Consider the following 18,077-nt stretch of genomic DNA (forward strand, 5'->3'; position numbering starts at 1 on the left):
CTAGTAGACGTAAGGTATGAAAGATCTGTTATCCAGAAAACTCCAGATACTAAGCATTCTGGATAAAGGGTACCATACCTGTTTAAAAAATATTTTAAAAATGAAGACGGATTGAAAAATTGCTTGTTTTGACCATTTTATAACATTCTAAACCTCGCCCCTTTAAAGCAAAGATGATTTCAGATTGAAATTTAGTATAGGGCAACCCTTTTGAAATAAAAAAAATAACAAAAATGGTATAAAGGTGATACATTTATTGGCTAGCTATAATCATAGCAAGCTTTCAGAGCATTTTAGTTCCTTTTTCAAGCTGATTACCTAATTTTAGTTCCTAATTCAAGATGATTAGCCAATAAAGGTATCACCTTTATACCACTTTTGTTATTTTTTTTTATTTCAAAAGGGTTGCCCTGTAACATTTTTACTGGCTAACACGGTACAGCAACTTTACCTGATTGAAATTTACAAACTCCCCTTAACAACAATCACATCATATCAATTTTTTATTTTTTTTCTCCAAAACACTACATATAAAATAAAATATCATTAATAATGGAATTAAAAAAGGAAACACATCAAACGACAATATCCAGAAATGTGACTGTACATGATATTAGGCAATATCTCTAGATATACAATATAACTATCGGTGCAAAGATTATGAAATAGAGGGATCATTTCCAACAAACATGTTACTGTATTTCAGTGATTCCGTGGCTCTGTATGTCCCCCAGTACACTGAAGAGGCCCAGCCCACATTATTTCCTTGAGGGCACCACTGACCATTCAGATTCGCATTGCCGCAGCTGCTAAACCACCATCCAGAATTAGACTGGTAGCGACTGCAACTTGTAAACCTGGTGTCACCAATCTTGCATGTATTACAGTTGACATTGTCCTTATCTTTGGTGCTAAAATAGCTGCCATCTTGATTGCTGTTCCCCACTCTAAAAGCATCTCCTGCAATCAAACAGGCAATCATATTTCCTTACTTTGTGTACTTTGTCTTTTCTTATTTTAACCAGTTTCAGTTACCACATTTTTCATAAAGGATTCATTAAGGATTAATTAAAAACATGAAACTTCAAGCATGTATTGTTATCAGTGTTACTTTACCTGCAGAGCTAATCAGCAAGATTTTCATGGTCCCTGCTTGGGCAACCAGTTGTTGAAAACAAAAAGTGCTACCCGCACTTCATTTCTCGGCAATTGATTGCTCTGACTTGCTGCCGAATATCATTATAAGTTTACCCCCCCCCCACAAAAAAATATTAACAATTATTATTATAATTACAATAATAAAAAAAACTTGTTTTCGATGGCAAGGTTTTTAGCTTGTCAAATACCCACTTGTGGGAAAAAACCCTCAGTTTTTAAGGTCCTGCGGGCCAGACAGATTGCAAAAAGATCAAGGAACGGTAAGGGAAAATGAGGGTGAAGTAGAATGCAGGAGTGAGATGGAGGGAAGAAAAGGGAAACAGTAATGGGAGGAACAGAAGGTGGCAGTAATGAGGGGGAGAGCAGAGCAGAATAGGAAGTGGAGTAGAGTAACTTGACTTTCTTGATCCCCACTGCAAAAATTTTCTGTGACACTTTAGCATCCCATAATGCCAGTGGGTAGAGTAGAAGGAAAAGGCAGCAGAAAGAAAAATAGATATAAGGAATAATAAACAAATGGATGAGTAAAGATAAAACAAGAGAAGAAAGGTAGGAAGGGTAAACCATATTAAAAAAGAAGCGAGAAAAGCAGGGAGACGGAAATAAAAACAAAATAAATAGAAAGAAATAATTAGAAAATGGTAGCGTGAAGGTCGGGGGACATGTTCTCTTGGTTTTAGAGATAGGAAGAACAAAAGACAAAGGGCATTATGCAATAAAAGGCACTAAGTTTGCCCAGGAGCATTAACCCATAGCAACCAATCAGAAGGTTATTGCTCCTGGGCAAGCTTAGTGTCTTTTATTACATAAGGGGCAAAAAGATAAAATGTAAGATGGATTGCAGAAGAGAAAGGAAGCAGAGAAAGAGAGCAGCCCTGATGACTTGCATTCTGCTGGGCAACTAGCACTCCTGTCCAACACTTTTCTTACCCGCACTTCCAGAATATTCTCCCACAGAGAGCTGGTACAATGTGCTCTCAGGACCAACTATGAATGAGCTGTACAAGGCAGAGGCTTCATTTTCATCAAAGGAGGCAAGGGTGATGAGCAGCTTAGAGGTTCTGCCATACTGGTTGGTCAACATATAGATTTTATCTAATCCTAGCCAGTGTTCACCTTAAAAGGCAGATAAAATAAATTAAAACACAAATAAAGTAAAATGTATGATATTGTTTAAAATCTTTGCCTGTTCCTTTGACCACACAATAAATACTTCTACTTGTAATTGTTGTATTCAGATTTGTAAACACAGCACTATAATATAACTATCTTTATTTATAAGATATTTGGTACACCACAAACTGACCTCTTAACTGTCAATTGTTAGAGCTATGTGTACCAATGATAATTACTGTGACCAAGAAAAAGTGGCAGCAAAAAAAGTAGTCTTTTTCACTTGAAGCATTATAGCAACTACTCATAAAGCTCATACCAGAGAGGTTTCCAAATCCTAGTTTGTAATCAGCCCATGTTCTGTCGAAGAATAGACCATCTTGTCCATTGTGTCTCTGCATGAGTGTCCAGCCCCCATAAGCTTCCATTGTACAGAACACCTGCAAAGAAAATGACGTTACAAGTTTGCTATTTACATCTACAGATAAGCACACCTATTTTAGCACAGCACATATATTTATACCTGAAAAGATGTTAAGGCCCCCAGAGGTTTTATTGTGTAAATTCCACTAATAGAGTTGTTGTTCCTTTCCCAGATGTTTGAACAGTCATAACCTGTAAACAAATGGAAGATTATATAAATCCTGCAGTAGATGCATAAGAAGCAGCAATAGGCAGGTTTCTCATTAAATTAATTGTTTGGGGCTAAAATACTTCTTCTTCTGATACTTTTAAACTGTACATCCGTTTTAAAATAGAGCCCCCATATATTTAGGCAATCCCCACTTACTTTATGTAAACTAAATTGCTTAATCTGCACCATATGAAATGGTAATTTAAAGGAGACATCCCATTACATGAAAATGTTAAGAAGGAATAATATAAAATGCATCTTACCTTGAGCAGGATCAACCTGTATTAATCAAATGAAACCGAATTAGCAAAAAAAAAAAATAGTATTTTGGAGCACATAGATAAATAAACAAAATAATGGGTAAACAGGCAGACAAATGAGATGTGAGATGGGAGTACACAGATATAACCCTTCCAACTGTCTGCTGTTGTTAAAGGAAAACTATACCCCCAAAATGAATAATTAAGCAACAGATTTATATCAAATTGAATGACATATTAAAGAATCTTACCAAACTGGAATATATATTTACATAAATATTGCCCTTTTACATCTCTTGCCTTGAACCACCATTTCATGACTCTATCTGTGCTGCCTCAGAGATCACCTGACCAGGAATACTACAACACTAACTGTAACAGGAAGAAGTGAGGAAGCAAAAGGCAGAACTCTGTCTGTTAATTGGCTCATGTGACCTTACATGTGGTTTGTTTGTGTGCACAGTGAATCTTACGATCTCAGGGGGCGGCCCTTATTTTTTAAAAGGCAATTTTCTATTTATGATTACCCAATGGCACATAATACTAAAAAAGTATATTATTATGAAAATGGTTCATTTACATGAAGCAGGGTTTTACACATGAGCTGTTTTACTCAGTATCTTTTAATAGAGACCTACATTGTTTGGGGGGTATAGTTTTCCTTTAAGCATGTACTGACCTGAGCTATAACATATTGAACATGAAGTCCCAACAACAGTAGGCAGCCAATCTGGTTCAATTTTAACAGGTTCATTCTCCAACTGAAAAAAACAATTAAGTAATTCTAAATATCTCCATATCCACAACCAAAGGAAAGTCAACAGTTTAATGTTCATATTTACATTCATAATTACTAAAAAATATAATTGAGAAGCCAGGGAGATACACAGTGAAGACAGATGCTTACCTTTGTCACCACACTGTAAGTCTACTACCTAGCCTGGTGGCTCCCTATTATATAGGTGACCCATCCTACAGGATTCTATGTGAAAACCTTCAGATGTTATTGTTCTATCAATCTCCTGTCTTTTACCCTCCAGGCTGGAAGTGATACTATGTACAAACACCAAAAAGAGATTGCTTTGTTTCGGGATATGTAAATTATTTCTTTTCAATTTCAAAGACTTCACCAGTTTTGCCAGTCTAGCATGTTGGTAGACATGTACTCACTTTCTCATTCTAATAGTAAAAGTGAATGTTAAAATATTGTCTGTATTGTAGTATCCTGTCAATTTATGGTGAGGCTGGCTAATGGGAGCCAAACATTGCATTGCAATAAAAATGCAGAAATAACAATATTTGCCAAATAAAGTATATCTTTAAAAAACAGTTTAAGTATAATGGCATACAGAATCTTTTTCAAGCACTAATACAGGTTTAAAACACTTGATATTGTCACTGATTGTTTTACACCATTACTGACCCGGGGAAAATGCACCTGCACCTGCCTGTAGATTTCTTTAAAAAAAAACGTATATATTTAATTCACTGGGGTTCCTTAGATATTGGCACCAACAGTGAGACTTTTCCTTAATCTTTAACAGAGTACTGCTGCTTGCCATAGGTAGCTTATCACTGATATTTACAAAAAGTATACAACTAGTGGGCACAGTGTTGTTAAAGTCTTTGGCAACCAGGGTTGTCCGAATTCAAATAGACATCCAGTAAATATACCCATTTCAGATGTACGTTGTTTTTAAATGCATACCTCTGTACTAATATATGATCATGAATATTGTGTGAATACATGAAGACATTATGGACTCAGCATAAAATTGTCTGAAGCATGTTTATTGTTAAAGTGTGGTGTGTAGACAGTTTTTGTATTGGGTGGCTGACCTATCATCCTCAGGCCCAGATTTGTGGAAAGGCCACCAAGGCCCAGGCTTAGGGTGGCAGGATTTTAGGGGGCGGCATACTTCCCAACCACACCCGCATTGGTTTAGAAACGCTGGGGATGTGCATGAGATACAATAGTTTTATAAATTTCCTGTCTACCAATCCCCATTGCTCCGGTCCCAATGATGAAAATTTGCATGAATAAAGGGGAGGGGATGGGGGCACCCACTATGTAAATCCAGCCCTGATCATCCTTGGTCTCACCTACCCAACGAGTCCAAACACCTTTTTAGGAAATTAACATGGCAGTTTATTTTTTATTACAATTCTTATGCACCACAGTATCAGTCCCACTCTTACACACATCTCTATTAGTGGAGTATCCATCAGAGTGTAACAGAGAAGGAGAACTTCAAGAATACATGATATCAGTTGAAGAGTCCACAGTATGAGCCGCAAATTAACTTTGTTTGCTTTGGAGCACTCTCATTCTCAAGAAAAAACAAAAACTCCCCCCCCTTATGTTTCACCTAACTAGGTTTGCCCTCATGCTCCATCTGATTTGTGTGGTACTGAAGCTGGCTTTGATGGTATCTTGGCACCAACACTGGTAACTAACAATAATGCTCCGCTTGCTGACACTGGGGGTTCCAAAGCTGCTACTGGCATGGTCTCTGCTGTGCTTTGTAGTCCTTCTACTCTGGCCCCTGGCCATGTTGACCCTAGTGCTCTCCTGCTTAATTCCTGTTTTTGATCTTTAGTTTCTATGTGCTGACATTTGAATAAATAGACTGCACTTCCGATTTGCTGCCTTCCTCAAAATCTTAGGCTGTTTACAAACTTTTGTCTACTGTCTGGCAACTGCTCTTACCACTAGCAATGTCAACTTTTATGCTCATTGTCATGGTACATGGATGAACATAACATTATCTATGACCCCAGCTCAGACTCTCAATCATGCATATCTCCTTCCTACTACTGCTCCCAAGCACCATTGTCCTACTGGTTTCAACCAAACCTCTTGGGGCAAGATTAGGCTTTCTAAATCAGCATCTACACTAGTATATGAATCATGTTTTTAAGCTGGCCATGTACTTCCTACTGTGAAATCCCAAGGCACTTTTTGGCCCAAAAATACTTATATGTGCACTGCTAGTTTTAGCATTTCTGAAATTAGCCTGTATGGAAACGTAATAACTATGACTTATCTGCATTTTCTGTATTCTCTGGCCATCAGAACTACTGTGTATCTTAAGGCTAGTGTCACATAATGCTGCAGTAAAACATGATTCACTGACTTCCACCCATTTTAAGAATGCGCTGATAGAAACAGCCTGGCCTTCAGTGTGGAAATGAAAAGATGTGTTGCAAAATCTGCCCTATGTGTGGGGGCTCTCTAACAACCTAAGATCCCGGAAAAATTGAATATACCCATGGAGCTCAGATTTAAATTAGTTAGCTCTGTACTGTGTACATAATGTCAAAAAGCAATTTGACAGTATTTGTACAAAAGCAAAGATATCGTTTATTTTAGATCATATAAAGAGTTTTTGTTTATCACCGCAAGCAATACAATAATGTACATTTCATGGACTTTTAACCCAGAAACTTTAAGCCATATCTCAAATATCAATCAGTCTTCTTCTAACATATAAAAATGGACTGATGGTAAAGGGATATTAAAATAAAAAAAAAGTTGCCAAAGGCTAATTCACCTCGGGTACATTCTTGGTATTTGTAACTATACAAAAAACAGGTTTGAGGTTTCCAGCATATCTAATTAGGTCATGAGTATTATCTGGTGGAAAAAGACAGACAAAGCCAATGCTAATTTGCTGGACATGAGTGGGTTCACATAGTCTTTTAAAAAGTCAATGTCTCTTCGCTGTAAGTTTCTGTGATTTACATTTACTTTCCACTGTCTTTCAGACAGGCGAGTGATTTGCACACAAATGACAGCAACAAGCATAATATGAGCTCTAGTTAGAGTTTCATTTCAGAAGCTAATTTTTATTGATAAATGGCAAGGAGGTGGTGGTGGCAACTTGATAGAACTAATCAATTGGTTAGCACAGTCAGGCATTCAAGCAAACATGAAAAAAGTGGCCTCTTCCACCAAAGAGCTTACAGTCAATGAGCATTTGTTCATAACATGAAGAACTATAGACACTTTGCTTGTGCTTCAGGATTGTATTTTGCTACTATGACTGCTAAAATAGTTAATTTCATAGCATGTCTTATTGCTAAAGATTTAGGGTGAAGGAAATGAAGGAAAATAATTATCACAGCACATGACATTGCTTTAGCAATTTATGTGGTGCTACATGTGTATCGTTGCATAATTCTGTACATTCTGCAAGTATACATGGTATGGTGGCTTATCAACTTTATGATCATAACTTTGTAACTAAAAACCCCTGTTTCGTAAACACATGCGCTTGCATTTATACTGAATTACTTATGAGACAGGGGATCAGGGAATGTGCATTAAAAAGTAGCACTTCTATTATACTTAAATATACTTTAACTTAGCCTTTTGAGTGCTCCCACAACCCCCCCCCCCCCTTTTTGTATATTGCATTGTAGCCGGAAGCTGTGGCGGAGCTTCATATATGGTTTGTAATAGCACCCCATACCCACCCCTTTAAACTAATGGCGGTCCTATGCTTTTAAAAAAATGGGCGTTGGTTGAGGCAATCTCCCTGAGCAGCATTGTACAGCCTGCTCAGGGAGGATCTCACTCCCAAACTTCACGTGATTGGGGGCAAACAAAACCGGTTCCCTCCCCCAATCCTTTTACTCTGCAATTCTTGTTCTCATACACAAGGAGGGGAAAATTACCAAATTGTCACCCAAAAAAAATATTGTCTGCCCACGCCTCTATGCCTAAGGCATACAAATTTTTTATATTAGCAGACTGGGACACTACTCTGCAATCCCAAATCAAATGAAATCACCTACCATATATCCCTTCTTCTCAATTCAGCGACATTGTGGTTCTGGCCCATTTTGCACTATCTTTGTTATGTGATCTAAATTTGATGTAGGCATTTGTAGTGTACCAGTGTAGAGATATTAAGTAGCAAGCAGAATCTGGGGCCTCTTCCTAGTCTAAGGCAAATATTTAATATACATTTATTTTGTGATTCACCTAATATATTTTTTTTGTTCTACAAATCTGATCTTGAGCACAGCAATATCAATATTCTTTTAATGAAATTTAGCAGTTTTGCATAGTTAATGTATTTACATACCATATTGATTCAATGTTTCATTTGCAAAACTGCAACAAATGCGGAAAGAAAATGTAAAAGTTGGATTTTCCTAGAAAATCTGACCAACCTTGCCATCTTGTGGCAAACCCTGGCACTGAATGGGCACTAATGAGATAGTAAATGACCTTGACTTTTATAGAACCACATATTTTTGCACCAATGCAAAGTATTGAATGTCTTGCAAGAGACTTGTAGAGACAAATGGACATACTGTATTTCACTCAATTTTACCATTTTTCTTCCTATAATTTAAAAAGAAAAACAAATCTTTGCCCCAGAGAGTTTTATGATAGGTGAAAGGCAAAAAGAAGCAGACTTGTGAAATAAATCATTTTTTCAATTGCTTTCCATGTTTTGTTTTTACAAAATTGAAGTGGAATGTTTTATGTTCCTGTCTTGTGGAAGCTCGGTAATCCAGGTGCAGATTCTGAACTGTTCCAATTTGCTACATTAGTTAATACATTTCTCAGCAGCATCTGTGGAATATTAGCAAAACAACTGCCTTTAATGAAACTATTCAGCAGCGCCAGAGATAAGCAATGTATCAACTAAAGTTTGGCCCTAGGGCCAAATGATCGAATTACTACAATGTGGCCCACCCAAGGGGAAAGATTTACTTGTTTGGCGACTTCACCAAACAAGCAAATCTTGCAGTGAATGGCCACCTTTAAGATTAAATCAGAAACCTTTAAGATTAAATCAGACATTTGTGAGGAAATAAAAGCTGAGACACATACCAATAAAGCATTTTTAAATAATATGAGTAAATTCACATACCTGTGATTAAATATAGACGAGTCAAACATATAATTAGCCACAGTAAATGCTCTTTTGATGCAAGTTTTTCAAAAGCAAAATGAGATCAGCTACTGATTAACAATCTGAAAGCAAGGACAGATGCAAATACAATGGTTTTTGTGAGTAGATACAGCACAGCCAGTAACCACTTGGGTGTATTGTTCAGAAACACTGGCATATATTATAATCATGTCTTTCTGATGCGCCAAGCATTCAAGACCCCCTGCCCCACATGCTTGCATACAGGAGAGCCAAAAATGTAAAATATTGATTGGTTAAAGCAGAGAGTGGAAGCCAAAAAATGCATCCTATCCCACTACCTTTTTTTCAAAATCCTAGACTTGGCACCTTCCAATGTTTACATTATTCTTAAGATAGCAGGACTGTGTTATACCCACTATTGGACACTACATTATTGGGGTGACTTAATGCTCAAATTCAAATATGTGCCTGCAATTCATGCTTTTTTTTTTTTAGCTAAAACTCACATTTTAGAAAGCTATTATCGACAAAACTCGAATTTTAAAATTCAGCATCTAAAAGCAGCCAAGTTCATGGAGAATTTAGAGGGAGTGGGGGTTCCAGGCAAAATGTAAGAGATTTTTTTTAAGATAAGATTTTATAAGTATTTTAAATTCATTGTGCTTGTAAACTTTACAAATTCGAGACATTCAAAATTTGTTTTTTATATTCTGATTTTTATTTTAAGTAGAGAAACCTCTAAAATTACACAGATTCGAATAGGCCTCTAAGAAGAATTTTTTGAATTTGAAACAATTGGTTTATGGTATTGCAAAAAAAAATTGCAAATGTAAAAATGACTACTATTGGATTATGTTAAGATAAAGTTACACACTCCCTCCCTAATTGTAATAGGGTTATTTGCTTTTATCTCTGCTTTCCTCTTATCACCCTCACACTGTTTAAAACTATACCCCTCAAACAATGTAGGTCTTCATGTAAATAAACCATTTTCATAATAATATACTTTTTTAGTAGTATGTGCCATTGGGTAATCATAAACAGAGAACTCCATTTTAAAAAATAAGGGCCACCCCCTGGGATCGTAGGATTCACAGTGCACACAAACATACCAAACAAACTATACATGTTAGGTCACATGAGTCAATTAACAGACAGCGTTCTGTCTTTTGCTTCCACACTTGTTCCTGTTACAGTTAGGGTAGGACTTTTTTTTTTTTTTTTTTTATAAATTATTGGTCTAGCTCCTTCCATGAGCCTATTCTTACCACAGGATACCTCAAATTAGATGCTTACCCTTCATAGATTTTGATCGCCACCAAAATATCTCAAAAACACAAGCTCCAACACTCATGTATTCCCAGTGGACATGATAGTATGTATATATTATAATTTATGACCTCATAGGCAGTGAGCTAGTGCAAATTTAAGCTCAATCTCCATGCTTTTCTACCCACATTGAAGTTTTTTTCCATGATTCAACCATAATTGTTGTAGTTCAGTGGGACAGTCAAAGCACCAAGTACAATTAGCAAAAAGCCACTCCTGGTAACTTTTAAGAGTCGAATGTCCTAGAATTAAACCTGAAATTTGTCTCTTCTAGGGCATGAGAGAGCCATTGTGCTCTCTGCAATAGCGATGTGCCCCCCACTGGACCCGCTCCAATGGAAGATGGAAAGAAGAGCGGTGGGGAGGGGCAGCATCACATGACCTGCCTCTGGGCAGCTTGGGGGCCCCAAATCACCCATGGCTCCTAGTTTCCCATGTGCCAACAGGCACAGCTGCCCAAAATTCAGAACAGGAGGTAGACAGTGGAGCAGGGAGAAAGTATACAGATGTACAAGGAGCACATGTGAATGAATACAAGTAATTTAAACTAGTCAGATTTTCCAACTTTAGGCAACCCCAGCTACACTTTTGGTATTGACTCCTCGTGTGCTAGCCTTTGCATGTAGTAAGTTACTGCCACCACTAGGTGGCAATACTACATTTTGTACTTTTCATCCCCTTAGCATTTTAAAAAAATGAGAATTCCTATCATACTTACCGTAATTCTCTTTTCCTGGAGTTCCCCCATGGCAGCAACTAATGGGTTAATCCCCTATCATGAGAAGGACAGGCTTAACAAGCAACCAATTAATTGTCCATAAGAACCCTCTCCCTCCCCCTATTCCTTGTCTTTGTCCAAGCCCCGAGGGTGGGAGCGAGTGCTGCCATGGGGGAACTCCAGGAAAAGAGAATTATGGTAAGTATGATAGGAATTCTCATTTTTCCTGGGTTCCCCCATGGCAGCAACTAATGGGAAATAAAAAGCTAACAGGGTGGGCAATAATCACAAAACGCCATCTGCAATTCAAAAAAAAAAAACTTTACTGATGAGGAACTAAATCAAGAACTGCAGAAGCAAACTGAAAGGCATCTGAAGGATTGACTTCCAACTTATAATGTCTCAGGAAGGTTCTGGTTGATCGCCAACTAGCTGTCTTGCAAATGATGTCAGTAGGAACCTTCCTCTCTGCTGCCCAGGATGTAGCCACTGCCCTCACAGAATGTGCTGTGATTCCCACTGGAATCTCCATCTTCTGCTCTAATCACCGAGATTAACCATCTGGCCAAAGTCGCCTTCGTAGCAGGCTGACCCTTCCTTATTCCGGCTGGAATGACGAAGAGACTCTCCGAACTCCTCCAAGGAGAAGATCTCTCCAAATATACACTCAAGCTTCTTACAGGATCCAGAAGGTGAAGAGTCTCCATTCCTCTGTTCTCCATGCTTGATAATGCTGGTAAGACTATCTCCCTATTAAGATGAAACTGGGAAACCACCTTTGGGAGTATTGAAGGAAGTGGTCTCAGAATGGCTTTTTCCTTGTCACACACTGTGAAAGGCGGAGAAGCCGACAAGGCATATAAATCCGAGACTCTACTTGTCGAGGCCAAGGCGATAAGGAAAACTGTCTTGAGCGTTACAAAGTAGTCAGAGGCTTGTTCCAGGGGCTCGAACGGAGCCTTTGATACACCCTGCAGTACTAGAGGAAGGCACCAAGGGGCAGACAGTTTTCTGCTTGGGGGTCTTAACTTTAAGACTGCTTTGAAAAACTGAATTATTAATTCTTGCTTTGCCCAATGGAAATTAGTAAGGGCTGTAAGAGCAGAAATTTGCACCTTTAGTGCACTCAAGCTCAATCCTTTCTCGAAACCTGTCTGGAGAAAGGATAAAATACTGCCAATAGGTGGAGAATATGGGTCCACAGCCTCCTTGGTAGCAAACTGGATAAACCTCTCCCAAATACGATGGTATGCAGCATTAGTCGAAGGCTTCCTTGCCCTTAAAAGCGTAGACACTACTGGAAGGGCAATCCCCTCCTTTAGTAACCTTGACCGTTCAATTTCCATGCCATTAAATTCAAGCTTTGAGGGTCTGGATGGAAGACTGAGCCCGGCCTCAAGAGACCTAGTCGACTCGGAAGTTTCAGGGGAGGCCTTACTGCTAAGCTCAGAAGAAGAGGAAACCATGGCCTGCGTGGCCAATATGGGATCACTGCAATTACCTTGGCCTTCTCCTGACAGATCTTCTTCAGCACTGCATGAATCAACGGAATTGGAGGAAAGATGTATCCCAGTGGGAAAATCCAGGGTATTGAAAGAGCATCCCCTGCCAGCGCCTTGTGATGTGGTTTCCAGGAATAAAAGCGGGGAAGCTTGGTGTTCCAAGGGGAGGCCATGATATCTACCCACGGAACCCCTAACTTCGATGTTATCCATGAGAACACTCTCTGATCCAGCTCCCACTCGTGATGATCTATGAATCTCCTGCTTAGCCAATCCGCCTTCTGATTCTGTGCTCCAGGTAGATGTATTGCCATCAAACTCTTGACATGAGTCTCCGCCCACTGCATGATACATGCAGTTTCCTCTAGCAACTTCCGACTCTTGGTCCCTCCCTGCTTCCTTATGTACGCTACTGCTGTAGAGTTGTCTATTCTTAACTTTACATCCTTTCCCTCTAGGTGATCCTGAAAGGTAAGTAGAGCCATCCTCACTGCTCTCAGTTCCAGAATATTGGACGAGTCTCTCGACTCTAGAGAACTCCATTTCCCCTGTACACTGAACTGTAGGTAATGCGCTCCCCAACCTAAAGTACTCGCATCCGTGGTCACCAGACTCCAGACTGGCTCTTTGATAGGCAGACCGTCCTGCAGATTCCTTGTTACTAACCACCATTCCAACTGTTCCCTGAGTCCCTCGGGGATTACTATCTTCTGGTTCATGGAGCAACGATTCCACTCCTGTAGGAAGAAAAACTGAATGGCTCTCGTATGCCAACGGCTCCATCTCACCATCTGAAAGGACGACGTAAGAAGCCCTAAGAGGCGAAGCCACTGTCTTGCTGACAACCATTCCTTCGCAAGAACCTCCGCTACTACTTGCTGTATCCTGTTCACCTTTAATTCGGGAAGCGATACTCGATTCCTCTGCGTATCGAGGAGGGCTCCTAGATAGATCAGCTGTTGTCTTGGTACTAAACTGCTCTTCTGATAATTCACTAGCCAGCCGAATTGCTGCAAGACTCGAAGCACCCGCTCCGATATGGTCAGTAACTGCTCCCGGGAGGATGCCAGAAGGAGGAGGTCGTCCAAGTAATGGTAAATTCTGACTCCCTGTTCTCGTATCAGAGCGATTAACGCCACCAGAATCTTCGAGAATACTCTGGGAGAGGTGGACAGACCGAAGGGGAGACAGACAAACTGGAAATGACCCTGTATCGTTGCGAATCTCAGGAATTTGTGATGCTGTTGTGCAATCGGGACGTGTAAATAGGCATCTTGAAGATCGATAGATATCATCCAATCCCCTAACTGCACCATTTGAACAATTGTCGAGAGTGATTCCATCTTGAAATGTTGAGGACTGATGAATTTGTTGAGTTGTCTTAAGTCCAGAATTGGTCTGTATTCTCCTGAGGCCTTTAACACGAGAAAGAGAGGTGAATAGAAACCTTGAAATCTCTCCTCTTCTGGCACAGGTAGAATTGCCCTCTGGAGAAGAAGTTTCTGGACATAGTGATGAATAGCCTGTAACTCGCTCACCACTGTGCGTATCCAATTGTCTTGAATTGAGCCAGCCCAAACCCCAGCAAAATCCTTTAAGCGACCTCCTACTTCCTGGAGTTTGGCTGGCAGGTCTTCAGAAAAATCTTGTATTCTTGCCTCCTCGAAAGGAAGGAGAAGGTCTTTCCTTCTCCAACTTAACAGAAGATTGTCCCTCCTTCCATGTACGTGGCCTTCCATACTCTCTTCCCGGCCTATAATTCCTCTGATTATTGGAGAAGAGGTTATCTCTGAAGGATCTTTTATTAGTAGAAGAGAAGAACCGGTTCTGGCGTCTCTCTTGCGGTAGAAACATAGTCTTTCCACCTGAAACTTTCTTGATGGCCTCATCCAGCTTCTCTCCAAACAACTTCTGACCCAGAAAGGGAAACACACAGAGATTATACTTGGAATTATTATCCGCCTGCCATGAACGAAGCCATAATGCACGTCGAACCGAGACCGAAAGGGCCACACTCCTAGCTGAAAGTCGTATAAGATCTAGAGAGGCTTCTGCCATGAAATCTGCTCCCAATTTGAGTTCATTCATAGCCTCAATGATTTTCTCTCGGCTAATCTTCTTCCTTAAGGCTTCTTCGATATTCGCCACCCAGAATCTGAAAGCTCTAGACAAGGCAGAGAGAGCTACCGCTGGTTTAAGGGCAGATCCGGAAACCGTGTAGGCCTTCTTTAGCTCCTTATCCATCCGTCTTTCCATAGGGTCCCTGAAGCTGGTAGCATCCTCCACTGGAAGCGTGGATCGTCTAGCCAACCGAGCTAAGGCTGCGTCAACAGCTGGAGGAGAATCCCAAAATTTAGAGTCTTCCAGAGAAAAAGGATAAAGTTTAGCTAATCTATTTCTGATAGATGATTTCTTCTCCATCTTGCTCCATTCCGAAGCGATCATTTCCTTTACTTCCTCAAAAATCGGGAAAAAAATTGGATCTCTTAGGTTTCGACATGAATAATTTCTTAGTGGTAGAAGATTTGTCTTCTTCTTCCCCACAGTTCAAGGCTTCCTTAATGGCCTTAACTAATGAATCCACCATCTTGAAATCAAATAAATGTGTAGAATCCGTCTCTGATTCTTCCTCAGAAAGGATTACTGAATGTTCATCCGTTTCTGACTCCTGCTCGCTCCCATCTTCCTCCTGAGAAGTCTTTCTCGATCTCTTCCTAGACTTCTGAGCTGAGGAGGATTGAGTCGCAGAGCGCATTCCCTCTGTGACAGCTCTTTTGATCATCTCCAAAACATCTGAAGATTCATTGGAGGTCTCTCCAGCCACCTCAGTAAGGCACTCCCGGCACAGGTATTTCCCATTCAAAACCCTATTAGGGCATGCTCTACATATGAGAGTCGCTGTATCTTCCCCAGCGATAGGTACTGAACCTTCCTTGGAGCCAAGCTGACCTTCTATATTGCCAGAACGAGACCTTTTCGCAGAGAGCATGTGAAGAGAAAAGCACAAGACAAATGATAATAGAGCGCATAGAAGAGAGACAACAACAACGAAAATGTCTCATGGTCCCACCTAGAACTAGAGCAACGAGCGCTACGGGCAGTGGGGGAATCCATGGTAAGGGCTACTCAGACCAGGACACCGCAAACAGCAAACAGCCAAAACAGCAACCCGCACTGCTACCTTGGCGTCCTTTTAAATACCTTGGACGCCACGATCCGAAAAAAACCCCGGAAGTGACGTCACTTCCTGCCGATGGAACGCAATGGCGCTGTGGAACGCAAAGCGCTACCAGCACTGGTTTTCCCCCCCTACCAACAGCGCCTAGTCTCTCCCCAACCACGCAAGTTACCCTGGCTTCCTCAGAGGAACGTGGAGGGGGAGAGGGGGGGGAGAGACCCTCTGACAGGCAGAGCGCCGAGCGGATACCCTTTGCAGAGGCTTCACCGAAGTGGAAAAAGGCCAAGATGACCCAGGTGAGACCAAAAAAAAAAATAGCCTATCCAACTCAGACAGGAAAAAAAAAGACAAGGAATAGGGGGAGGGAGAGGGTTCTTATGGACAATTAATTGGTTGCTTGTTAAGCCTGTCCTTCTCATGATAGGGGATTTACCCATTAGTTGCTGCCATGGGGGAACCCAGGAAAAAAAAATCCTTCAGTGCAAAAGAAAAAGTCCAACTTTGGCTAAAATTCTTTTTATCTTTTTTAACAGATATGGAATCATCCCGATATCTACCCAGGTACAGCTAAAATTTCCCTTCCCTCTAAATGCAGGGGTAGTATGATACTTTGTAACCTTTTACAAATGTTGCTAATTAACCTTATCCTAATTTTGGTTGTTATTTTTGTTACTTTATTTCAATTTATAAGGGGTGTTTCCTTTTAAGGCAATTGTTGACGTTGGACTTTTTCTTTTTTTCAAGCACTATGGACTTATTTTTTGATGCTTCCAATTATGGACTATAGCATGTAATATACACCTGTGGACACTGCATATGTCCATTTAGGGAATTTAATAATAATTCTCATTGTTTACGCATTTTGCAATTTTATAACGTCAATTGTATATGCTAATTTATTAATTGATCACCCTATTTATATTTCCTGCACTATGGTTGCCACATGCTTGACAAAGGTGTGTGTCCCCAAAACGCTGCATTCTGCACAATAAAACATGCAGGGTACTCCCTGCAACTTGAATTAATTGTATGCTGATACCTTCTTCCTATATTTTTACATATATCCATTCATTCTTTTATGGTAAGTCCACACTGGGCATTTTGGGGAGATTTGGTCGCCTGGCGACTAATCGCCTCATTTTTGCGGCGACCAATCTCCCCAAGCGCCTTCCCTGACTCTGCGCCGGCAGGGGCGATCCTGGCCACTCCGCCGCCTGAGGCAGCAGCACTTGCTGCTGCCCCCCTCCCACGGAAATTCGATCTTAAAGTACCAGGTGCAGCATTTTTGCTGCCCCTGGTACCTAGTGGGGTGCTGCTGCCTGAGGCGACAGCCTCAACTCGCCTCATTGGCAAAGCACCCCTCTGCGCCGGCTTAAAGTGAAAAAAACGCCGGCACTAATCACACACGGCGGTTTGTTTTCTGAAGTCGCCCGAAGTTGCCTCACAGGAAACTTCTGAAAATGAATCGCCACATGTGATTAGCACCGGCGTTTTTTCATTTTAAGCCGGGGCAGAGTCAGAGAAGGTGTTTGGCGAGATTGGTCGCTGCAAAAACGAGGTGATTAGTCTCCAGGCGACCAAATCTCTGACCCTTAGACTTTTCCACTGCATACAGTATATATTGTGCTATTTTTGGGTTACTTTGGACCTGGCAACCCTTCTTACCCCACAAAATAAAAACACTACAAATAAACAGGCTTCAGTAACCCACTAATAAAAGCAGGACCGCCATCAGAAATCGCAGGGCCCAATACGACAAAATTTCCTGGGCCCCCTGGGCTGCGCCCACCGCAAGCCCCACCTACAGGTCCACCCTCCCCACCCCACAGGTCAGCCCCCCACCACACAGTAAAAAAACAAAAAAAATATTGGTGGCTAGGACTCCACATGTTAATAAAAAATAAAAAGATATTGGTGGTCAGGGCCCCCCATAAAAAACATTTGTGGTCAGGGCCCCCCATTAAAAAATATTGGTGGCTAGGACCCCACATGAGAAAAAAAATTGGTGCCCCCCCCCATTATGAGAAAATTGGTGGCCAGGGCCCCTTAAACCTCCATGCCTTCCCAAAGTCAGCAGCTCTCAGAAATATGGGGGGCACGGCTAATCAAGTAAGTGTGGCGCCCCTTACCCCCTGTCCCCCCCCTGATGGCTGCCCTGAATAAAAGCATAGACCTTACAGAGCTGAGACCAGGCAGCAAAAGTGTAATAGATCTTCTGCAGCCCTCCCCATGTAATCCTGCTGCCCCAAACAACTACACTGAGAGCTACAAGGCCGCGTATTCTACTTATG

General features: G+C 40.8%; 1 protein-coding gene across 2 annotated transcripts; it reads right to left on the reverse strand.

The window, feature by feature from the left end:
• Positions 1-490: 490 nt before the first annotated feature.
• On the reverse strand, positions 491-18,032 carry LOC108713173 (angiopoietin-related protein 5). Of its 2 annotated transcripts, none has more exons than XM_018256011.2 (7): positions 17,965-18,032; positions 3,845-3,926; positions 3,169-3,184; positions 2,795-2,886; positions 2,591-2,711; positions 2,089-2,274; positions 491-960 (listed from the first exon to the last, which is right to left on the reverse strand). In XM_018256011.2, exons 1-7 carry the CDS (start codon positions 18,015-18,017, stop codon positions 659-661), a joined length of 852 nt encoding a protein of 283 aa, XP_018111500.1. In that variant the 5' UTR covers positions 18,018-18,032; the 3' UTR covers positions 491-658. The 2 variants fall into 2 exon arrangements, with proteins under 2 accessions (XP_018111500.1, XP_018111502.1); XM_018256013.2 differs by lacking the exon at positions 17,965-18,032 and adding an exon at positions 4,073-4,217.
• Positions 18,033-18,077: the final 45 nt, after the last annotated feature.

Source organism: Xenopus laevis, chromosome 3S, assembly GCF_017654675.1.
Source record: "Xenopus laevis strain J_2021 chromosome 3S, Xenopus_laevis_v10.1, whole genome shotgun sequence".
NCBI classification, from domain to species: Eukaryota; Metazoa; Chordata; class Amphibia; order Anura; family Pipidae; genus Xenopus; species Xenopus laevis.

Bases quoted from the DNA above. Each gene is read 5' to 3' on its own strand.
- LOC108713173 (XM_018256011.2), bottom strand. From the start codon at position 18,017: ATGGGGAGGGCTGCAGAAGATCTATTACACTTTTGCTGCCTGGTCTCA. The intron at 2,712-2,794 runs GTATAAATATAT...TTTTCTTTGCAG, and splicing joins GGGCCTTAACATCTTTTCAG to GTGTTCTGTACAATGGAAGC. The intron at 2,275-2,590 runs GTATGAGCTTTA...CTGCCTTTTAAG, and splicing joins AGGATTTGGAAACCTCTCTG to GTGAACACTGGCTAGGATTA.